Below are 26,083 nucleotides of genomic sequence, written 5' to 3' on the forward strand. Positions count from 1 at the left end.
TGCTCAGAATTTTTAAATATCACAGTTTATGGTGCTAAATTCGAGTCTTCCGGGAAAATGTTATAAAAAGAGTATTTTTGGAGTTTTTGTTGTTATGTTTATTTAATAAGTGAAATAAACAAATAAATAAGAACTACGACTGAAATTTGTATTTTGGGACAGTGAAACTTGCAAGTCAATTGAAAATTTTATTCGATTATTTTAAACAATGAAAAATATTTCGTAAATATGTACTAAATGTAAAACAAACAAAAATAAAATAAATTTTGCATAGTTACAAATTTCCTTATATACGCTTACACGCTGGGGGAATTGCATCATACGAGAGTATTCTTTAAAAAAAGTAGCAGAATTGTGTGTGTGTATTACTTGAAATTGATGTGTGTTAACGGTAATTCAGTTATCCTGAGTTTATGCAAGTAATAGCTCGAAAAGCGAGGTCATAGGTTTTTGGATCTCCTCAATATCAGGAAAAAACTTCTCTGAGATCAGGAAAAAAATGAGAGGAAATTTATTTTTGGAAAGAGAAAAGTATATATCGGGAGAAAGATGGAGATCATTTGAATACACATGTTTGCTTTATAGCCAAAGATTGCTGAACGAGGTTCTACAGTAAAACGCCTTTGGTAGTATGATTTCTAACTGAATGATGCAAAACAGGACTTCAAATTTTCTAAATTATTCTTGATATTATCAATTATTCCATTGTTCAGATGATAAATGACTTTTCCGAGTAAACTTGACCCATTAGTTTTACTGAAATACTAGCAAAAACATAATGGCATTATTTAACTGCGTATGATATTTAAACTAAACAGGAATTAAAATTATTGTTGTAAATATTTTAACCCTTGTTGATAGTAATTTTTGATTTTCTGTATTGTAGTATTTTGTATCGTTTTATTTATTGTGTTTAGAAGGTAATTTTATGGTTTATTTTGAGTTTAATCTAAATTTGTGTGTACATATCTTGTACTTAAGTATTTATTCGTTGCATAGAATTATAGATCTTTAATTTCTGAGTGCAGTTGGTTTGGAACTGTAAAAATAGCTTAATTAGAAAGCGCGAAATAGACAATTTCGTTCTTGAAAGATGCCTTGGCAACAGGTTTTATCACGAAGTTGTCGAAATTTGGTGATTTCTGGCTAACTTGGCGATTTTCTGGACACTTGGCGAAAACACATTTTCGAAGCCTTACGGCTGATACTCCTAGAAGTTTCCAGAGGTCCACACCTCAGAGATCGGTAGATGAACTAGAGAGTTCAATTGCCAATCAGTTATGAGATTTAGCTGTTAGCTGAATTACAAGTTAGGGTCTATTCCGACAGTGGTTTGAGAAATATAACAATATATTTCGTCTGCTAAGGAGAAATTACTAAATATCTACGTTCTGGTATTTTCAGCTATTATAGGGATTGGTGTGCAACTTATTGTGCTTATTTTCTTAATAAATTCTTAATTTCTTCCTGCTTATCTAGACTCATTATTTAAAGAAATATCAAGGATCCAGTAGCTCGCAACAATTCGAACTGAACTTAACTATGGTGAATACAAAGCATCCGAAAATTATAAAAATAAGTTCGCTTTTCCGTTGAAATAATAACACCTACTCTTGCCAACTCATAAATTTCATATTTGGATACAAGTATAAACAATCTCTGATTAAGCAATACTTGATATGAGGAAAATTTGATGCTTGTTGATTGCTTTCCTTCGTCTAGCTCGGTAAATTTTTAAAGAAAATTATGAACAGAGGCTAGATTACGAAAAAATACTATCAAACGTGAAAACACAATACGTAAAATCTGTTATAGCAAATAAAACTCTACATAATGCCCCGCCCCCGGGAAAAAATCGGAAAACGAATGTTAAAAAAAAAAAAAAAAACTAATATTGAGCAAACAATATGCCCATTAATACCTTCCTTAATAATCGCCCCAATACTGTTTTAAAACGTAACGCTATACGAGGCATTTTATGCGATTCAGCGTCCGAAAGATCTTATATTTGTCAGTCTATTTCTAGGAAAGCATATTTACCAACTATTGGTAGAGAAAGATTAAAAATTCATACATTTGCATCTTCGAATCCGCCAGTACGAGAGTTTAAAAGGAAAAGACTTTCTTTAAAAAATAAGGCCGGTTTCACTCTAAGCATCGAAGCAATCGAAGTAAAAACCATATATTCCAATGCACCCAGGCCATCTGCAGAAATTATAAACAAGTTTTGCCAAGAAGGATTTCACTTATCTAACAGCTGCGATAGTGAAGTGGCAGAGGTACAGATTTTAATTGGGAATGATTATTTCAACTGCATTCTAACGGAGAAAACACATCGGTTAACAGACTATTTAGTATTGCACGAAAGCATATTCGGTTGGACGTTGAGTGGGAGAGTAGGGGGAGAGATTAAGAAGCTAAGTTCAGGGTCAGACTTCACCGGTTTGTTTATACACATAGATTCGGAAACGTAACTAAAAATATCGGAACAGATTCGTCAGCTTTGGGAAATTGAAAGTCTAGGAATTTCTGAGTGCGCGGCGGAAAGGAGCGCTGCCGATAAGCGAATAATTAAACAATTTGAAGAGTATTTGAAATATGTAGACGGGAGATGTGAAGCTAGCTTGTTGTAGAATAGGGGTCCAGAGCATTTGGAAAATAATTTTGGGTTAGCGAAAAGGCAGTTCGAAAGGGTGCGGCGAGAGTTAAAAAGTAACAGCTTTGTGAGGGAACAGTTTATGGAAATAATTAAATTTCAGACACAAAACAACATTATTCAAGAGTGTGAGGATACGAGAGAGGGATACTTTAGGCCATTCCGAGCAGTGGTTCGTAAAGATAAAAAAGCACTCAAGTTCGAATGGTATTTAATTGAATCAGTTGCGAAGGAGGAAAGCTATCGTTAAACGATTGCTTAGAAAAGGGTCCAAACCTAAATTCGAATATTTTGGATATCATTCTTGTTTTTCGAAAATTTAAAATTGGATTCTGCGGTAACATAGAAAACGCGTTTTTGATGATTGGGATAGCAAGGGAAGATAGGCCATATTTAAAATTTCTGTGGTATCCTGATAATGACAGTGAGGACTTTAAAATTATGCAAATGAACAGAGAATTGAACAAGAACATTATTTGAATGTAATTGTTCACCGTTTTTATTGAGTGCAACGATCAAACATCATTTAAAGAAATACGCGGAAACAAACAAAAACTGTGTCGAGATGTTAAATAGCTCACTGTTTGCAGACGATATCTGTTATGGAGGGGGAAGTGTAGAGTTAGCTTTCACTCTTTCATCAGAGGAGGTATCTATTTTTTGAGAGATGCAAATTTATATTTGAGAAAGCTAAACACTCATTCTAAAGAGCTGTATGATGACTTGTGGCTTCAGAAAGGGTTATCTGAAGAAAGTACGTTTGAGATAGTAAGTTGAAAGTGTTAGGCCTGGTGGGGAACTTAGAAGAGGATGGTTTGAGAGTAGACGTTACATCATTGTTGAGTAGTTTAGAATCGTTGAGAAATAGCAAAACATTGGTGTTAAGCACAGCAGTTAAGGTATTTGACCCAGTGGGATTTATTTCTCCATTTGTGGTGCGAGTTAAGACACTGATGCAGGAAATATGGGAGAGAGGTTTGGAGTGGAATTCAGAGTTGCCAGAAGAGTTACGGTGCAAATGGATAAAGTGATGCGCTGAAACTGAGGAATTAAACGCGTTGAAAATAGAGAGGTACTACTTTCCGGAAGTTCTAAGTAAAGGTCATTCGGTTGAAATTCATATTTTCAGTGATGCGTCAGTAGTGGCATATGGAACGGTGCGTTTACAATGTCGAAGAGTAGGATAGCTCCGTTAAAAATGTTGTCCCACCCTAGGTTGGAACTGATGAGGGCTGTAGTTGCAGCTAGGTTAGGGAAATATTTATTGAAAATGTTTCAGGATTTGGTAGGTAGGTTAGTGCTGTGGACGGACTCAGAAATTTGCTTGTGGTGGATAAAGGGGTCAGCGCGTGAGTGGAAGCAGTTCGTGTCGAATAGAGTTGAAGAAATACAAGACTGTACCTCGCCTGATAAGTGGAAATGTTGTCCAGGGTCGGAAAACCCAGCAGATAAATTGACTCGTGGTGAAACAGCAAATGCATTGATGAAGGATAATAACTGGTGGCATGGTCCATCATGGTTGAAAAATTCTGAAGATCAATGACCTGAGCAGAAGTTTAAAGTAGAAACTGATACTCAAAATTGAGAGCGTTTAAGCACTTATGTTTAGGTGACTGGTCCAGAAGGAGAAACTGCGTTAAACATTACCAAATTCACCAGTCTGGAAACATTGTTGAGAGTTGCAGCTTGGGTAAAGCGGTTTGTCACCAAGCTAATATCACTAGTTCGGTTAACTTCGTTTTCGGCAGAATAATGGGATGTTTTTTGTCATCTATTAATTCTGCTTGTTCCAAGCGACCTCTGACGCGCAAAATACCTCTATTGTCCATATATGGTGCTAAACTGTAAAGCTTAGAATCTGGTGTTATTAGATTATTCCTCTCTAGTTGTTGAATATCCGAAAAATAATTCTCTCTCTGGACTTGTTTTATCCAGTACTCCTCAGCTTCTTGGATCTCCAATACAGTATGTTGAGAGGAATAATCTAATAACACCAGATTCTAAGCTTTACAGTTTAGCACCATATATGGACAATAGAGGTATTTTGCGCGTCAGAGGTCGCTTGGAACAAGCAGAATTAATAGATGACAAAAAACATCCCATTATTCTGCCGAAAACGAAGTTAACCGAACTAGTGATATTTAGTGAACACATAAAAGTATTCCATTCAGGAGTCATGGCAACATTGTCCAAAGTCAGGAATAAATTTTGGATACCTAAAGGAAGACAAGTAGTAAAGAAAGTTATTAACGCTTGCCTTGTGTGTAAAACGTTCGCAGTGAAGCCCGCCAAACAGTTAACGGGTCAGTTACCAAGAGATCGTGTAGTCCAAAGTAATCCTTCCACAGTTATTGACTTAACGGGAGTGGTTATTATTAGAGAAAGAGCAGATATCCACAAAAAGGTGTACATAGCCTTATTTACATGCGCCGTCGCTCATGCTGTACACATTGAAGTGGTTTCAGATATGTCAGCAAAAAGTTTCATTTTTTCATTACTACGTTTTTTAGTAAGAAGAGAGAGCTGCAAAGTGATTTATTCAGATAATGCCAAGAATTTCCGCAGCACATGCGAAATAATTAAGGGATTTAAAAGAATCAGAGCAGAGCCAAGTGTGAGAGATTTCTTGACATTCAAAGAGATAACATGGAAATTCATACCTGAGCGTTCCCCATGGTGGGGAGGGTTCTGGGAGCGTTTGATAATAAGCATCAAGGAACCTCTGAAGAAAATTTTAGGGAGAGCATTACTGACTTTCGAAGAGCTCTCTACAATATTACCTGAACTCGAGTGTGTGCTAAATAATAAACCTTTAACTTATGAGAGGGTGAACCTCGCCCGCTCACACCTTCACAGTTTTCACTGCTAGGACGTGATACATTTAACTTCCCCGGGCATTTTTTGGAAATTTTTAACAAGGTGTCAGACAAAGAGACTTTAACTAGGAGGAAGTTTTATCAATCTAGGCTCTTAAAATTAACATGGATCAAGTGGAAAGAGCAATATTTATTCCATCTTAGAAATGTGCATAACTTCGCTAATCCTAAAACTGAGCGGAACCTTAAGACTGGAGACGTTGTGTTGGTAGAAGGACCAAAACAATCCAAACTACTTTGCGACATGGGTGTAATTGAAAACGTGATTTCAGTAAGAGATGGACATGTTCGAGCCATGGACCTTATAAGAAATAGACTAACCCAAATGGGTTTTCTCCCTCGTCTGAGGCGTTCCCGGCTGTCACCTTGATCACATCAGGAGGAGTAGGGACGACTTGCAGAAATTTAACAGTGGTTGGCTATTGCAATGTGTATAATTGTCAAGAAAAAGCTGGTTGTAGCGCTTCATTTCACAAATTAGAATTCCTCCATATTTTTATTTTTGAAATTGAGATTGATTTTTAAAAATTTAGCGTATTTATCAAGCATAATTAACGTTCCAAATAATTATAAAGCTATTGCATGCTTTCAGGGCTGGATATTTTTTTAGCTTTTGCTATTCTGTAAGAAAATTTGTAACTACTTCTTTTAGAGAATAATATTTTAAATCTGAACTAATAGAAAATTTCAAACAAGCAATATTCTCTTGCAATTTTTATGCTTTTTATTGGTGTAAATAAGTAAAAAATACTAAAATATTTAAAAGTTTTGTTTAAAATTCTAAATTGTGCTGCTTTCTTAAAATTATAGCTGAGTATTATAGCACAATTTCTGTAAAGGATTTTTATTTCAATTATATTTTATAATACGTCACAGTGATAACATTCTTGACTCCTTAAAAATTTTTATACATTTAATTCTAATATTAAAATTGTATTTAACCGTAATAATTAATTTTGCTTGTATTTTATACTGGTTATTTTTTTTAATTTATTTTTAGTTCTGCATAAGATTTTTTTTTATTTACTGTTAATTTAATTTATTAGCCCAAAGGGGCGATAGCCTAGAAAGGATGTTAGTTTCGAAGCGACATACTGCGCTATTTTACTATCAATGTCCGTGTCTCCTTGCAAATTGTTGTTACCAAATACTATCGCCTTGTATTATATTTAAAGAAATTAAATAATGAAGAATCTGCATGAACACATGTATGTTTCTCGCACTGTGACAAAAACGACAGTATGTAGAGCCATCAAATTTTGAATAATGTAATTCTCCACCCGAACATGGGCATCTGAACGGATGAATTTCGAATTTGTTTTAATATATTTCATATTTTGTATACCTTTAACGAATTTTTGATTAACAAACTCAACGAGTTCAGAGAGAGCACTGTACGGAAAATAACAGTTTTATCTCCAGTGCGGAAATTCTAAAGATATGCTGTTTTCAAATGTATGTGGTTTACGGGCGAAGAACATGATATTCAATAAATATAGGTAACACACAAAACGTTAAGAAAAGGTTCCTTTTGGGCGTAATATAATATCTTAATGCTTCTAGGTTTTATTTTACTTTTTTCCCCCCTTCATTACACTCAGAAAATTTTATGCTGCAAATTTTATAAATTACTAAAATAAATATTCCACTTTAGTATTAATAAGTAAATGATGATATAAATAAAATAAATGATTGTTTTGTACTGTTATTATAGTTTTGAAAATCACTGCCTGAAAATGGTCATTAAATTTTAAAAAAAAAAGTAGTTATCAGATTTTGTTTAATTTTACCTTATTTATTTCAAAGCATCACGTACTATCAATCTTATTTACTTTTACGTTATTTGTACGCAAATTTAAGTTCATAAATTTTGTGCCTAGAGTTTTTACCATTTTACCAAAGTAAAGATGTTTGTACAAGAATTACGCGCGAAAAGAATGCGCGAAATGCAGTAAAAAGTGCTTTAATGAGATATATTAAAAGCTATTTTGAGCAAACTGTGGCTTTCATAATCTCATCACTATACAACATATCTCATTTAATAATTAAAAAGAGTTATGTGATACAAACGCCATAGGTTTCAGTGTTAAAGTAACCCAGAACGTCCCTACTCTTTCTTGCCGACATGTCGGTGACGCGCGTCCCGCCCACTGGGTTAGTCCTATCTCTTATAAGGTCCATGGTTCGAGCGTGCCTCGTTCGCACGCCAAAAGGATAACTCAGAAGATCGATCCAGATGTTATATCCTTTCAAGATTTAATTTAGAACTTTTGGTATTATTGATTTTTTATTATATTATTAATTATTATGTTCATTTGTGGCTTTGATATATACTAGTATAGATTATTCTTTTATATTATGCATTTATATATTTCGTACTATTTAGTATTAATCCATTATTAATTAATGTTAATATTGTTATGTAGGTACGTTTGTGTACTCTTATTAAAGAGTACAGGTGGGGAGTGATGTAGAAAAAAGAGATGGAGGGCGCTGCGCCGCCCATACGTTTAGCTAATTAAGAGTTTTCACCAGAGAGAATTGAGAGGTTGATGAGTGTGGTTGAGAGAGGTATAAACAAGATATCTTGTAATCTGTATATAATAATTGTACATAGTCTTTGATTCATAAATAGCTTTAAAGGAAAGTGTCTTTATTTGATACCATAACATATCAAAATCCACCGATGCCGCGTATGGAATATTGAGTAAGTTATTACAGGTGGTGGTATAAATGTTGGTATAAATGATAGTTTCGGTGCTTTTACACGTCAGAAAATGATTCATTGACAAGTACTGAAACAATGATGCACTTCTGTAAGAAACCAATTGAAAATTAAAATTCCAATGCTTGAAAATACGTGAGGCCTCGATTGTTAAAGTAAGCAGGTCCAACCAGATTAAACATAAGAAATATATTGTTCCGTAACAAAAAAATTGTTTCCATAATAACTATGGTTGTCTCTACTGGAACAGGAATACGCTACTGGAACAGTTACGCTAGTTGTAGTTCTTTATTACTATTTGATGCAGATGGCGACAATCACAGACAGTTTTGGAAAGTGCCTTATATTCTTCCAAAAATCTGTAAAATTGCAGAAAACGATTTAGTGTTTTAGAACAAGTTTACTCTGGAAAGCATTTGAGTGCTATCTCCTTGAAAAGGAACTATCTTCCTTGTAAAAGAAATATCTTCTTTCGCAGGAAAATAATTTTCTGCCCCTACGAGAAAGGAACTAGTCCATGCTTATGAAGAGAGGACTGGGAAACTGATCCATAATTATATTACACGAGAACAAAATCATAAAAGAATTTCTCTAGCCAGCTCCTTATTTCGGCGTAAAAATGATATTTGCAGTCTATTTTTTCCTAACGCCAAACCGTTGTTTAAATAGCATTCTGAGTTAAATGTCCATCGATCAGCATTCAGATGTATAGACTAAATAGGAAGCTATATTAAACTGTTTATAGCAGAATACAGGGTCTCATGCTATTATGTGGTACACGCAGGATTTTAGCGATTGATTTAGCGATTGGGGTCATTTGTGTCATTTCGCATCATTTTGGTATTGGCAACAATTTTCAAAATCGCGCCAAGGCCGCATTGTATACTAGAATTTTACAAAATATATCTGTAGATTTCATTTTAATATTATAATAACATTAAATATTATGTTTATTTTTTATACTCACATCAAAGAAGCCCCTGACTGAAGTTCCTATGATGAAGACATGAGGATTCTTTTTGTCTTTGACGTTGTTCTCCTCGCACAAGTCATAGTAGTCCAGATTGATGACGCCACAAGTTTTCTCGTTCCCTTTACTTTGCTAAAAGATGGGGGGAAAACAAAATGTCAATTTTTTCAAAACTAGCTATTACTATAATTCTAACTATGATAAATTCAACAAATGTTTAAGGGAAATGATTTTAAAAAATGTGTTTTCAAGCTTTCTGAGATGTAAATCCATATTCACCAAATGACCTGTGAGCGCAAGAAGGTATGAAAAATATTTTTATCTGCATATTTCATATCTTGTGATTAACTAATAAATTTCTGCCAAAAAGAAAGAAGGACATTTTAGTATTTAGAAGTTGAAAATGAGTAGACAATTAATGCTACATATAGCAGATAATAGAATTTTAAGCTTATGTACTTAACAATTAAACGTCATTATTAAATTAAGTTCTTTTATAAAGTTGTAGAGGTAGTTTTTAATTGTATAGGTGCCTAAGTAATAATTAATCTCGTTACAAAGTATTTATTATATTGGCCGCCTTACGGAGATAGTTGTCATAACGTTCACTACAATTATACATTTAACAAAAAATTTGCGTTTAAATTTCCTGGGTATAATTTTAAATTTGAGCCTTTCCAATGATCGATGTGAAAGCGAATTAAGTTCGGTTAATATTCCCCTGTTAAAATAGCCACCAGTGGCTGAGCCGTAACGTCGCTGAACACTGGTAGTTCGACCTGGAGAAATACCTGAATGCGTTATATTTTTGTGGTTTTCCTAATGCAAAACATGGATACGAGACAGTTTCTAAGAAATTCCTTCACAAAGGCATCCTTTACCATAGATAAGTAGCCCTAGTGTGTTTCAGCTTAATTCAGTAAACCCAAATCCCTTAGGCCCATATCACGCGGCGTTTGTTTCACACGAACAACTGTTTGGGACAATTTTTCTGCCTGGTTTACTATTGAAAGAAAGACGTGTAACTTTTTCCTTCCTTTCGAAAAAAGTTGCAAGTTGTTCGTTTTCAACCAATCAGCTATCAGCGCCGAATGCTGTTAGCTTGTTTGTAATGGAGAACCAGTTTCCCCTGTGTTAACCCCAAAGCGAGCTGTGGTGATTGGCTGTTGTGACAAAGTAGAAAAATAGTTCCAAACAGTTGTTCTTTCGAAACAAACCGGCGTGTGATAGCAGCCTTACATATATATTATTTAGCTACCCTCCGGCATGTTTTATCATGATTAACGCATCAACATTCAAACGCTTTCCTGCACACTGTACGTGAAAATGCTGTACAGTTGCATTTATTTTTACTAATAATTAATTTAATTTGCTACCATTTTCTCTCATCTCTTATTCTTCTCATGGTTCCTAGCCAATATGTAAATTAGTTAAGGTGAACGAGTGTATTTATACTGATGTAGTAATAACGTTTAGTCAGATTTAGTCAGTTTAGTTAACTTTGAATATCGGCTTCGCATTCTTGCCTCCAAATTATTATCCTGTCGGTATAGGTTCTGATTAACCTGTTAAATCAAACTTAAGTGTGCAGTCTAGCACTACTCCTTGACCTTTACATATAGTGTTACATTGTCTTTTAAGTTCTCGCCGCAAGTGGTCAAGGATTGTGAGCACTTAGGTCCGTGCTGTCTGTAGACTGTTGTGTTCAATATAAAGGTACTTTACCTGCTTGTATTCATCTTCAGGTCTTTGCCAGAAGTCGCAAGATTTACAGTTAAATAAATATTGTTACCTTGCATGATAGCGAAAACAACTACATCCCACAATGCTAATTACACCTTAAAGAAAGGAGTAAACATAAACAAAACGCCTCTCAATTAATCAACTAAAAGAATATCAGATTAACACATATGAAAGAAAATAGTTTTACAGTTAAACAATTTTAATATTAGTAACCTCATGTAGTAACTCATCGTTTTTCCTAATCTATTTTTTAAACTATATTTTCATGAAAATCTACTAACAATATAACTTTAGAAAACAGATTAATTAAATTATAAGGTATGTTTTAATTTTATAACAGTTATTTTAATTTTGAAACTCTTTCCTTTCAGTTCTTGTTTCCACTTACAATTCCCAACAAGAATGAATTTTTAGAATCGCCTGAATGCAAATGAGTTAGCAGAGGTATTTAAAGAAGTTCAGCTAACTTCGAGAGAGAGTACTAGGAGTCCTTAGTGCCGTGTGTTTCCCTTCTGGCTAAGTCATTCTTGATGCTGTTACGCTTGGCCGTATTATACGTGCCTAGTGATATTCACCGGATAGTTTAAGTTAAGGGACAACTGTTATTTTTATTTGACAGTTGTTTTGACAGTTGTATTTGAGGAAGCAACGGAGAACCAGAGCACTGCATCTTCAACTGTCCAATTGACTTCTGTTCACCATATCCGTCACCCAGGCAAGCCAGGTCTAGAATTCAGGCGATTTCTAATCAAGCACAGAAAAACATTTAGTCAGATAAAGAACATCATCGACTACATCCACAGACAAGGACTCAATATATGCCACCCTTAATCTTCAATCCTCTCATTCTGCAATAATTTCGGAGTGCCATTGTTATCTCCACCAAACACAAATATCTAACGTGCCTTCAGTCTTCATTCATATATGTGCCTTACCTCCATTCCATGATATTGTATCTATTTATTATTACGAACTTTATTGTATCTCACCTACCAATGAACCTAATGTGAGAATATGCATCTATGTATATCCAAATGTATAACATCTGTATGATTGCATGTCACCTTTTGTTTGATTCTCAATAAGTACATCGGAGCAATACCATTTTTGCTCATGGCCACCTGTACTTGTTATTTTTATTTGAGTGAACCCTTCTCGAGTCTACGTCTGAGTTGTTTTGAACTCAGCGATAAGTGGGTACATAATTCACTAGATTACTCGACGTTTCATCACAGACAAAGGGCGAGGAAGACTACAAAATGATGACCTTTAATAGTTAACTACATATATTTAGAATTCATTTAACTGTTATGTGTAACGTTTCTGTTAACTTCTATGTATTTTCTAATATTTTAATGCCTAAGTTTCCCTATTGCTTTTTTAACAAAATATGTTAGTTAATTACAAAATATGAGATACAGAGGTAAAAATATTCCTCATTTTTTCCTGCGCTCACAAATCATTTGGTAAATGTACATTTACAACTTTTAAAACCTGAAAACGTACGTCTGCGATGGTGTAGTCACGCGATGATTTGTGGTGCTTTATATTTTACCATGATATTTCCTACGACGATGTTTTAAAATTGACATGTTTTTTAACCTTTTAAGTTTCGTTGACGATCTTTTGCACCACGATTTTTTAGAACTATGATGTTTTTCTTGCTTTCTTGTCTCTCACGATGTTTTGCGCAATGATGTTTTCGCCTTACGTTGTTTTATTTGCGATGTTTTCTGTTGCAGCATTTTTACCACGTTATTTTCGCCTGTAGCTGCAAGTACTAGTAATACTTCCAGCTGGCAAATGAAAGATGAATGATTGGAATTCCAGGGAAGGCTTAGTTGATTTTTTATAATTATTGATTTCAAAATACCTAATGTCTAGACAAAGATAATAAAGGAAGGTACACGCTTTCTTAGGAACCTATTAAAATAATTTAATCGTATTAGACCGACATACAGACTGGTTGTAAATATTGAACAAATACGTATCCTATATAAATAAACATTATAAACACTATTTCATACAAGTTTGCTATATCTTGTTCAACTCTAAATCATTGTTTAGCCATAACAAATATTCCTACCATAAAAATAAACTAGGCAAAAGTGGTAACTTTGTATCTATTCCTGTTAAATAAGAAACTTTTAGGTTAAAATACTAGTCAGCTGCTTGTTATTGACAACGTCACGTCGTTTTTGTGCCCGAATTTTTATTCTTAAATTCTTAAGGACAAAAAGAAAGAAGAAAAATCGAGAGAAATTTAAACAAATATTCGAGAAATTAAAACATTATCTCCGCTTGAGTATCGAGTGCGATATTTTCATTGTCACTCGTATTATCATAATATTTGATTTATAGAAACCTTAGATCAATTTCCGAATGTTTGGAATTTCAGGACGCGCTGCGGTATCCCTTTGTCAGGATAATTGAAACATTATTGTACTTGTTTCGATTGCAGAAATAAAGGATACATAGTATGTGCGATATATTAGAATAGTTTAAAAAAATCAAGAAATAACTAAAAGTATTTAATTCTTGGAAAATTAGATTTCTAGCGCATATGGTTTGTTTCCCTGCATAACCTTTTAGAATGCAAAGAAACCTGTTTTCCAGGTCCAAAAAAAATGCGCTAAGGGCATAAACAATTTTAACATTATAAACAAAGTAAAAATTCTTTTTAGACATATCAGTTTTACAACACAATTACTTTGATCCGTTTCTTTTTTTAAATGTACAAAAGCTAACAATACTTATTTAACAAAAAAATTCCTGTGTCATGTATTCGGTAATTATTTAATAGACAGCATTTATATAGCATACGGATTTATATGATTAACAAGAAATTTTCTGAAAGTTATGCGTTATAACGAAGGCATAGACTACATTATTATAGTGTGTAGGAAAACTATTCTAACTGTAGGTTAAAATGCAACAATTTCCAGAAGAACAGAATGAGATTAATGGTATATATGTGGGATGGGAAGAATGAAGACTGCACTTTTAGATCATATATTTGAAGGCCAATATATTTTTACCCTTAAAAAAAAGTAAGGCAATTATTGCAGTATTAGCTCTGTTTCTCTTCATAAAAACAAATTCATAATTTTGAGTTTCATACTACTCACCTTTCTTGCTTAAAAAAAAAAAAAACATTTTTCTCGGTTTGTTAATCTAAGTGATGACTTAATTTATTTAATTCTTACATGTATATAAGTAATTCAACAAAAGACTTTAAGCAAAAGCTGCAGTTATTAGTTAATTCCAATTTCAAAGGTTTTAGAATTTCAAATTTTATTGAATACTTTAAAAAGCAAACTGAAACTAAAGTAGGAAAAAAATGAAGGAAGAAAAGCGAAAATTAGAGGGTACGGATATAAAGTAAATAAATTCCTGTTTCCATTTTGTACTTTCTTTAGCATTGAGTTCATTTGATGTGAAGTTTTGTAGCATACAAAGCATGGCATGTGATTCCGGATTTAAAAATTCATTTGCTAATACAGATGATTCTCCAATACATTTTAACCTAATGCCAATGTTGAAAATGTAAGAGAAAAATAATACTTCTAATAATATAATGAATTCTATTAGGAAGGCTTTTAAAGTAAACAATAAAATTTACTGAATTCTATTAGGAACGTTTTAAAGAAAACATTTTTTTATTTTTATTGTATTTACGTACGGAAATAAATGGACAGCTAAATAACTGTATGCATATTTTAAATATTTCCGATTCATCATATTATGACAATTTAATTAATTTATTAAATTTACTTTACTGTATCCGTTACAATCTTTATCCCGTTAACTGGGATCTGAATCAGAACTAAACTTCGATTATGCTGAGTTTCCCGATGAAAGAAAAATAAATTTTACATAAACTAATAAAATAATATATGTGAATGTTTGTGATCCATTTTCTTCATTTCCACAAATTAGTTTTGTAAGTTAAAAAAGAACAGACAAAACTGTACAAAATACAACACTTATTGAAAGAAAACACATATGTTTGTACGCATGCTCAAATCATTAATCGTATAATTTATTATGCAAATATTTATTTCTTTAACATATGTAAGTATAATTTATAACTTTATTTAAAAAATTATCCTCCAATTTTTTCTTGTGAATTCTTTAAAAATAATTTTCTGTTCTTTACATTATTTTATAAATTTTGAATTTTGCGTTGAACGAGATTTCTTTTTAAATTGGCGAATTATACTATAGCTAAAGTTATCGTTTAGAGCCTAAGTTGTTCATAGCGAATAACTGATACTCTACAAATAATCAGCATTTTGTGGTCAGACGAATTTATCCCTGGCCGCGTTATTTGCAAGTAATGTTATTCAACACTTACGTAGTTTCCAAATTCGCAAAATGCTCAGCAGCGTTATTATAGGATGACGCTGTATTAATTAGATAATTATTGAAGTAGTCTTATTAAAGTAGGCTTATGAGAATAGGGCAAAAACCAAACAAAACATCTTAAAAAAAGTTATATGCGTTTGGTTTTGCGAAATTCACTCTATTATGGGAGACCAAAGTAGACATTAAAAAAAATACAGCAACTATTGAAAACTTAGCTGAAAAATATGAAGTCAAACGGAATAACAATTTGCTGAATTTTGCTACTTCATAGCAAATATTCTCTTTAATTAATGTTCCAAACTCATTTAGTTCCATGATGATAAACGTTGACTTAATAAGCTTAAAAACATTGGTAGTTTGTACACAATCCGTTAGAAATATTTCTTGTCATTTCACTACCACTCCGACAGACCGATTCTAAGATTAATCAGGAACTTTCAATCATTTCACTAAACTATAAGAGGTTTTCACGTTATTTTCCTAAGCGAGCCATGGAAAATAATTGGAGCCACTATTATATACAATTAAAAGTCATTAAAGATATATCTTTAAACCAGTATTACTCTAATCGCCAATTACGTTGCAAATTCAGGAAGCTGGAATTTATCTACGTTACGTGATGCATAATATTTGACAAGTTTGACATTTCTTAATTCAATAATTATCCAGAAATCGCTATCCTTTTTTCAGTTTCACACAGTGAAGAAGAAGGAATATAGCAAGCATTTGATATTTAAAAAATTAACGAACAATGTCAGGTGTTATTTGCATTTACTAGACGGTAAATGAGTGAACATGGTCACATACGTATACGTGTTATTAATTATTCATCTAGATGACCTGTTCAAAACACCCCTTTTATTAAAGTAAAGACGAATTGAACTTTGTATGCTCTTCGCTTACTCTATGTGTTCTCCGGTGTGTATCCCGCAACACAACTATACTTAAGTACGTATAAGCACACTTTAAAAAAATTCACATCTTTTTATTCAGAACGATAACTGCTAAAATTAATCAACATAAAAATATCGAATGGCAATAGGTGTCAGAATTACCAGTCTGCCAGGCCATATAGATGATAATTACTGTGGAAGCGTAACATAAAATAACACTACTCGCAAAATGGAAAGGCCTTGACTACAGGAGTTTTCACTGTCGAAACCATACTATATCACGTTCTTGCAAGGCTAGTAATTATCTTAACTACTATTAATATTTTAACCATCGAATCTATACTCATCTAAATATTCCCGATGAGAAGTTGGCTCCTTTCACTTGAGTTGTATGTAGCTATGTTTGAATCAACGGAAACAACCCAAATTCTAAACTTTATTTATTATCAGTTGCGGGAACACGAGTGAAGCATGCCAAAAGGAAATAAACAGACACTAACAATACAGCGTTATAAATAAGAGCGGATGTTTTTTTAATGAACAGACGTAGGACTCATTGAAAATATTTTTACTTATCAGAAATTCGTGTAGTATCATAAATAAAGCGAAAAAGGAACTTTTATCTCTGAAAGTAAATAAATGTGAGTGTGGATATCAACAGCTATGAAAAAATAGATGTTTGTTTTAATTTGTCGGCTAGTCTCAAAGGATATTGCACTTTGAAGCTGCGCATAAAAGTTTCATTATCAACATCCAAATATGAAATTTTGTTGTTAGAAATTCTGAACTTAATCATATACAGAACTTAAGAAATTAATGTTCTCTCGTATATGAGGCAGGTTTACTTTTGTAAACTACAGAAAAAAAAATCTCTCACAGTGAGCATCTCTATTTAGTGAACAGTTTTGTTATTCTCTCATTAATTATAAGCATAAAGTGTATTTCATTTTTATTTAGTAGAACTCTTATTATGAGTATGCTTATAAAATATTTTGTGATTTTGCTGTTAAATTTAGTTTTATATAGCATAAGTGCGAAGAACATGATACTTAATAACTAAAGTTAACACATAAAACGTTAATAATAAAAAGACAAAAAAAGGTTTTAAAAGCTAACTTACTAATTAAACAGAACACTGATATGATAAACTGAGCAAAGACTGAAGAAAACAAATTATGCCAATACTGAACACTGCATCAGAATTCTAAACATATGCTGCTGTTAGAATCTTTGTAATTTTGCTGTTGAATTGTATATGGCATATATGCGAAGAAAGCGACGCTTAATAATAAAACTAAAAAGATAACAAATAAATAAATAATGTTTAGCAGGAATGTATGCAATAGCAGACTGGTAGACTGCGAGCTCAGCGAGAGCGTAACAAACCCTTTTGGGCGACCCTTAAAATCTGAAACAATTCAGAATTTTACTTTTTTTCAGATTACTTTAATTTTATTCATGTCTTTCATGTCTTTCATTTCTTTCATACAGTTAAAAATATTCTTTCAGGAAAGTTAAGTTTCAACTGGTTGTTTACTGAAGAAAGGCAAAGGTGAAAAATAAAAAAGTACTTTTTGTCATTTTGTATTATGCTTGAGCTCAATATATGTTGAAACATTTAAATGCAAGTAAAATTGAGATGAAAATTGTTAGTTATTTAAAAATCATATCATAAATATTTTTTAGTAATATACATTTCATGCTTATTAGGTGTCATTTTAGCTATATAAAAATGTAGCACTAAAGGACCATAAGATCAAAATTATGGTTAAAATATTTTTAACCAGAATTATAGATCCTTTTGAACGAGAAACATCGCCTTTTTAGTACACAAAATTCAAGGTTGCATGACTGCTTACTATTGACAAGTTTTACAATAACAGCTATTAAAAAAATTCTCATTCTACAAGTATTTATTTATTTTGCAAAACATGATGAGAATCTAAAATTAGATTTGAAATGAGAATCTGTTCCAGAAATCTTTGCTTGGTATTAATAAAAATAAAATTAGTTTTCCTATATGTATTGTAACTATGCAATAAATTAGATAATCTTAATACATATCTTCTACATGTAATTTAAGTGATCTATACATCAAAATATCTTACAATGTAAATACATGCATCGCAGTACTCCGAATATAAGACAATCTCCCATTTAGGACAATCCCGAATTTTCAATGATGTTTTCAAAATAAATAAATTTGCGACTTTATTGTTCAGATTCCAGCTTAGTATTTGAAGCTTAAACGTTTTTCTCTGTAGTATAAAAGGCGAGATAAAAAATATAGATGATTTTTATAGAGAAATATTAATTATTCAAATGTTACGTAAATTTAAAACAAAAACTGCAATCGAAAAATGTGACGCTTGGGTTGACATCAGTAAACTCTCTCATGCTTTAAATCAGTAATTTCTTCATTCGAGTCTGGCCTGAGTACTATTTGTGGAATAAACACCTGAAGAAGCATACATCCACATCACCTGCGATAAATGAAACTCTTTCGTAGTTAAGTAACATTAAGAGATTTTGCAGATGGCGCTGTTTGGTAAATATTAGACTGCTTAGTGCTATGCTACTTCTTTGATTAATTCCCTAAGCAGAAGGAGTGCAGACAATCAACAGAAAAGCTTCAAACATGAACACATTTTCTGAGGGAATCTGCTCAGATTTTAAGATACGGCTGTGAAATTACGAGTCAGACTATCAAAACTACTATTTCTTCTCATCTGTTTAAGCAAACATGTAGGTGGCCTGAGTAGAACAGTGAATTTACTTAAAACTATGTCCTAAGCTAGTGTAGAAGATATGATAAAGATAAAAAGGGTTTAATTACCCTTTAGTCTCCACAATTTACAGGTGCTCCCGCACTTCGGGATACAAAGACGAGCACTTGTGATCTGAACGTACTAAATTTAAGTAAGAGCTAAACTCAAATATTCTACAAAGACTAGTAACACTAAGATTGGCCTTATAAATTTTTACGTATACGTTTCTGGCCTAAGGCGGACAGCAACTGAGTGAAGCGCGCGTGAAGTAAAATGGCGAGAAGTCTCACTCTCTCTCTTCTTAGCTAAAAGCCATAACTTAAATACTTAAGAGTTTGCAAGCACAATTTGCATAATAAAACTACCGCGTTTATTCTGGCCGGAAGAGGAAAATATGAAAGGCCAGTAAAGTTTTAAAATAAACATTAGTAAAACTTAAAAATGTTTATAAAACTTGTGCGTAATGTTGCAATGTCTGTTTTGAGTCAGACTTCTTTAATTTTTAAACAAAACTCTTGAGTCGAAACGGATTAACTATGATTCTTTGTATTCTATGTATAGAGCAATAAAATTCTTTGAATGAAATGAGGGATATGAAATGATTAAACGTTTTGCATATGAAATAATTAAACTTGAATCCCTGCCCCACTTCTCGAAAACAAACTTCAGTCCGCAGCAGCAGATGTGATTTAATTCTTTAGAGCAGGCATACACTACAGTCAGTAGCCTTCAAGCCTTTTGATGCATCCCCCCTCATGTAACAACAACCAAATAAAGAATAGAGTGGGTCCATGTTGTTTTGAATCTACAAATGAGGATTGTTTGGCTGATTTTAGTACATATGGCCGCTCACCTGAATAACAACTGAGCATGCGTATTTAAAGCCAAAAATTAATGTATGATATTTCAGTAAATGACAGCATTAAAAATAAAACTAAAATTCCTGCAATCTGCAGTCCCATATTAAAGAGCGATGTTTATTTCACTCTTGAATTCTTGTAAAGACAAAGTCACATGAATCATTCCCTATTAAAAAATTTAAATCCATTCTACGTTTTATTCAAAATGCTGAGGTTTCGTTACAGCAAAGACATCATATTAATTACTCTCATATAATAAATATCAAAGCTATACTACCAAAGAATAAACTTCACAAAATTAATCGAATTTCTATTCGAAACGAATTGAATAGTGTAAAAGATTTCTGTACGTAATCATTGAAAACAAAGTACCGTATATTCCGGCGTATAACGTGCACTTTTAATTCAAAACATGAGATCAAAGTTAACGGGTGCGCATTATACGCCGGATATAAAAAGGATAGTTTTAAAAATAAGGGAAAGATGCCCATTGAAAAATTTGATTTTTAGATGTACCTAAATGCTGTTACTGGCGATTCCGCGATTTTCTAGGACCCAGTTCGCAACATTTTCTTCTAGAATAGGCCATTGCATTACTCCTTTACCCAAAGCACATTCAGTCTTTGTCAAATTAATTATTGTGACAGTTTTCTTCAGTTCAAATAGGGCGATTTCACCAACACTGAACATTCTTGCCACGGTACGGTTTCCATTGTCTTTCGCAAACTGAATGACTTTGCATTTGTAACCAACGCTATGTTTACTTCGTTTGGCAGGAACGATATTTACTACTAAAAGGAATACTAGATCAACTATCAAAAGGAACACTAGATTGCTTTAACTATTTTAGCTAAAGCAAATGCGATTAATTAAATGTTCACTTCAAAACCACAGCTTCAAATGACCACAGAAAGAGTAAACGTCTGACTCCTAATTCCGCGAATTTATTCGGGTCGGAAGTACCCGAAATCCGAAACGCCTCTCCCATTTCTTGAAATTCTACAATAACATTCACTCTTGCACAGATGCATTGAATACGATTCACCCTCTTTGCAGAATTATTTGCTTCCTTCAGCATTTCTTTCCACACATATATTGTTCCCCTTTACCGCTTGTCAATTCAGTATACCATTTTTTGAAAGCCTGGGAAAAATCCTCGTATGAGCGACTTTGAAGGACAACAGCATCGCACGTGTATCTTTCAGGTATTTTCATAACGAAAAGGGTTCGTGTTATAAGGCGAATATATCTAAAAATTAAAAAATGTAGTTTGAAATTACACAAACGCGTTATACATCAGTGCGCTTTATATGCCGGAATATATGGTAAATCTTTTTTTTTTTTTTTTTTTTGTGTATAAGCTTCTTTTACCTGCTTCTGATCAAGTTTTTTTTAGTTCTATTTCCTATGAAAAGTACTTGATTACACTGATCAAGTACTTAACATAGGAAACAGAACTTGGACTCTGAGTGCCCTGACTATTAAGATAAGGCAGCCATTTTTCCAGTCTTTCAAGTGTTTAGGTAATGAAAATCATCAACCTCAAAACCAAATGCCAAACAGGACTGCAATAAAACTAAACAAAAAATACTGCAAATCATGAAATATAGATTGGATATAAAGCTAAGATATTCCTGTTCCACGCAGTTAGTCTGTTCTTCATTCTTTCTAAACCAGGGGTTCGCATTCAGGCTAGAAATCTTCCCTAGGGGGAGACTTTCATAGTTTCAAGGAGGAATGCGGTCAGTCTTTTATTTATCCGTTAAGTGTTTAGCTTCAGTTTATGAATATAAAAAATTCTTTTATTGAAACTTTGGTATTTATTAATATTTTCTACATTTTTTTTCTAAATTTATAAAAGCCGTTACAAGTGATCTAAATTTAAATAAATGTATATGGATTTTTCTAATTTTAGAAAGGATTGGGGGGATAATGATCGTCAAGCAATGGTAAAAGGGATGCATAGGACAAAACAGATTTAAAACATTTAATATAAAAGAGTCTGGCAATAGCCTTTGCTTTATTCTAGTTAAGAATGAAACTCTGAATAATTACCTAAATAATAGCGCCAAGAGTTTTAACTCCGTAACCTGACCGGATGCGGTTTCACATTTCCGATGTTCTCTTTGTGTTTTTGTAACGATGCTAGAGAAAGCTTCCTACTACTACGTAGGAATAACCTCAGTTTATCATTCAAGGCCTACAATTGCAGTTAAGATTTTAACTCACGATCCTTCTGATTCGTCATTCAGTGAGTTATATGAAGACAGTAACTAACTATTTCATCTCACGGATAATACTCGAAACTGCAACTTTGACAGAGTGGCGTTCTAACTTATGCGCTTAAACTCTTCGCTTATTATTTTCAGAAAGTTTTCCTAAGAAAAACGTCAAAAACTAATTAGCAATGATAAAACTTCATATAATTAAAACAAAACAAATTTCCTTAATTCTGCTTGTTAATTCGTATAAATATCATTCGGAATGAATACAATTGAAGAACGAAACGAATCAATTGCTTCTTATAATTTAGAAATATTCCGTAAGTAATAAAAATCCGCTGTTCTAATGCAATACTGTTGTTATTTATTGTTAAGAGATAACATATTAAACTTGTAATGTTTAGTGTATTGATAGTTCGTTAAATGAAAAAAATAACCAAACTCACAAGAAAAATTCTATTGAGTAATGAAAATATCGTCTTTAATCGCACGTGCATGTATATGATTATATGGTCAACATAGCTGTGGGATAGATATGTTGTAACGGATATCTTGGGCTATTTTATTTTTCCACGTTATGACCCGTTCTCCCTTGGTGCACATTTTGTAACTTACCATTTATTTTTGTAATTTCAAAGTTATCTTTGGGCTTCACTAAACTGATGATAACTTAAATCACCAATACCAAATTGACGGACACGGTGGTACAAATCTTTGCAAAAACCTGTGAAAAAAGAGTAGCAAATCCAAACATTTGTAGCACTTCATATTTTTTCTAGCCCTTTAGGCAACAAATTTCATATTTTAAACAAGTAACTCAACTTCATGCTTCCCAAGCTCATTCTTTGTTGACATAAGCGCGGAAGACGACATAACTTGCCTGCCAGACTACAACATCTTACAAAAACTACGGAAACTCGCATTTTCCAGGAATAGAAATATTGCGAGGAGTTGCAAGACGGATGGTTTCTCCTTCATCCTTCTTGTCTTAGTCACTATTTTTAGATTATTTTATTAGCCTCTCTCAAAAGAAATCTCTCTTCTGGAGTTGTTTATTTGATGAGGATAGTAGTTCTATTCCAAGAACGTATTCCAGAAGGTTAGTGTTACATCAAGGGGCAAAGCTTAATGGAGTGTAATATGGGTAATAGGCCAAAAAGGTGTGCATAATAAATCATTGCTTTAGTCTAGTTTCTCTCCCCTCCAAGTTTCTCTAAAATTGAATTTGTTTTTATTACAGTTAATGGTTACCTTAACTCATTTTGAAAGACTATGGAACGCTAAACAGTTACGCTGATATGTTTAAAAACTTACGTAGTACAGATAAATGCAATACATTATGTGGCTTACATAGTACATAAAATTATAATAAGTCAGGTGCTTATATTTTAAATACTATTTAAATTAGTTTTATGATTATTAATTTAAATGTAAGGCTTTTAGTAACTTAGGAATATAATAGTTTCGTATCAGAAAAAATACTTCCCATTAACTCTCAAAATAAATGTATGGAATAAATTTTCCAGCAATCCTAATTACGTGGTGATATTTAACCAATATTTTGTACGAAGACCTAAGAATTACATACTTAAATTCTCATTCCGTGTAAACCATGAGGTGATTTATTTCATCTGTCTTAGTCTTTAATGAAGTAACTATAACGTCGATGAAGGTTTTACTCATAAAACCTTTACTAAACAAATGCACAGCTCGTATTTTATAAAAATCAGTCATCGCTCTTTGAGGGATTTAAGGTAACATTAAATCAATATTTAAGCAAATAACTTGGAATTCGCAAAGCATGTCCTAATGTATAGGTTTGATTTAGGCTTTCAAGTATGCGAGCAACACTTCTAACAAAAGGATAAAACCGATTTAGGTAATTTTAAGAGCTGGGCTTAGCAGGAAAGACCAGCGTCGCTGCCATAAGCTTACTTCTTGACTTCAAGAACACGCATTACATAATTTACATCCTGAAGGGAGCCGACAAAAGTACAATTGAAAGTAAAGATAAAAAATAATAGGTTAACAAACATAAAGCCTAACAATTTAAAATTTAAATCTTTGGTTAATGGCTAATATTGAAGCATAAAATGTTTCATAAAATCATCCTTTGCATGAAGTAAATTATAAAATACTTTAAGTTACTGAGATATGAAAAAGGTGTCCTTCATTTACTTCAAAAATATTTCTTTACCTTTACAACGGATTCCAGTGGGTAATCCCTAAACAAATACTGTACAGAATGCTTATTAAATTGCTAAGCCCCTGGTTACGAATACAGAGACCATGAACACCATCCCACATACACAGTTCGGAAAACAATTTATTTTTGCAATAAGATGAATGAACAAAGCCCATAATGGCAAAAACAGTTAGGAAATTCATCAAGTCCAAGAAAACAATCTCCGAATAGTGACAAAGAAAGTTTCGGCTCTGCAGCGAAGTCATCTGTCCAGTGCACCAGATAAGATGGTCTTAAAAAATCAACCGAGGATAAAAAGTAAACTTTTAACTGGCTGTAGATCATCTCAATCAGCTCCTCTATTAAGGAGATAATCTTCTTAATTCAGGAGATCAAGCTTACCAAAACTCCTGGTGACAAATTGTCGGTAGGGCTTAAAGCTGGACTATACATTACATATTAAAGCTGAACTATACATAATTGGCTGAACTACTGAAATAATCACAAAAATGTTGGTATGGGCATTCTTTTCAGCTCAACAGTACGTATACGACATTTTCCTTCCACCATGGTTATGAATTTCGTGTGACAGCACACTGTTTCATGTTTATAGGATTGTGCAAACAGTTCAGGGTATAATTTCCAAATGTGGGTTAAAATTGTTATTAATTTCATTTCCACTGAGGTCCCATGCTGTAAGTTCTAAATGTAAAGCTCAGTTCATCTGCAGCATTGCATTAAATTAGCTAAGTGGGAAAAATAACCAATTAAGTATACGTGGAGCGGTTAGCGAATGCGTGTAATAATGTATAGTTCAGCTTTTAAACACCTCTGCTGTCCTAAGTTGTCACTCACATGCTGCAGTGTTCTAGATACTGCTCCCTACTAAACCCATTATATAGCTAGACCGTTAATTAAGGTCATACCGTCAGTGCAGAGAATATAAACGTTAATAACTTGGAATGTACAATCGATAGAACAACATTGATCTACATTGAACAATAAACTGTAGAAGAAAATTTTTTAATTCTGATGCAATACAGCTCATAGTTTAATATTACCACAACCTTTCGTGAAATATCGTTGTTTTTCAACTCATTATAAACATTCCTCCATTGCTACGCAGCTATTTAAACCATAGTCTTAATATAACTCCATACAAAATCAGTCAATTGAATTTACTGATAATTTTATATAATAATAAAATGGAAGTGAAAAGAAGTATTCCGTTTGCACCCACAAAAAATAAAAATTTGAATATTTTTAGGAATTCTAAGAAATTCTATAGAACTAATTCTAAAATTCTAAATCAGCTTTAAAGCAATACTTACTTCATTCTCGTAAAAGTAAAATTTGGATCCGTCCAGAACACAGTAACGTGGCTTCCAGGTTCCAGAATAAAGCCATCCCCTTCCTACCAGTTTTTGAAGTAGACCAGTTTTATGTGGATTGATAAAAGAATTGCTTGCTGGGATATCTTGCTGCAAAAAAGAAAATATATATTACTTCATCATCAGTAATATATATTTAAAATATATTAATATTTCATTCGCAAAACTGAAACATTGCCCCTGTGTTTCAATATTACTTCTGATTTTTATTATAATTGATTTACTTCCCTATTAGCAGCAACAAATCCATATTTTTATCTTAATCTCAGTTATTCGCAAATTCCATGGTTTGTAAAGTTAGAATATTTTAATTCCTTTCTAAATAGTCTAAAGTATTTTTAAATAAATAAGGAGCGAAATTAACAGCAAAAACGAACAAAAAGACTGTAATAATATCGCAATACTAATGCGCACAGTTAATGATCG

The 26,083-nt window shown here is 32.8% G+C and overlaps 1 protein-coding gene across 2 annotated transcripts in view; it reads right to left on the minus strand.

Moving 5' to 3' along the window:
* LOC118196732 (uncharacterized) overlaps nucleotides 1-26,083 on the minus strand; it is a 154,578-nt gene that overhangs the window by 55,099 nt on the left and 73,396 nt on the right. For both annotated transcript variants that reach the window (XM_085820212.1, XM_085820211.1), the window contains exons 2-3: nucleotides 25,598-25,747; nucleotides 9,225-9,359 (exon numbers count right to left, since the gene is read on the minus strand). In XM_085820212.1, the coding sequence (XP_085676338.1) occupies nucleotides 9,225-9,359; nucleotides 25,598-25,747 (285 nt within the window). The remainder of the gene's footprint in view (nucleotides 1-9,224; nucleotides 9,360-25,597; nucleotides 25,748-26,083) is intronic.

Source organism: Stegodyphus dumicola, chromosome 7 (genome assembly GCF_044657685.1).
Source record: "Stegodyphus dumicola isolate Sdum_Otavi_A_Nest chromosome 7, ASM4465768v1".
NCBI lineage: Eukaryota > Metazoa > Arthropoda > Arachnida > Araneae > Eresidae > Stegodyphus > Stegodyphus dumicola.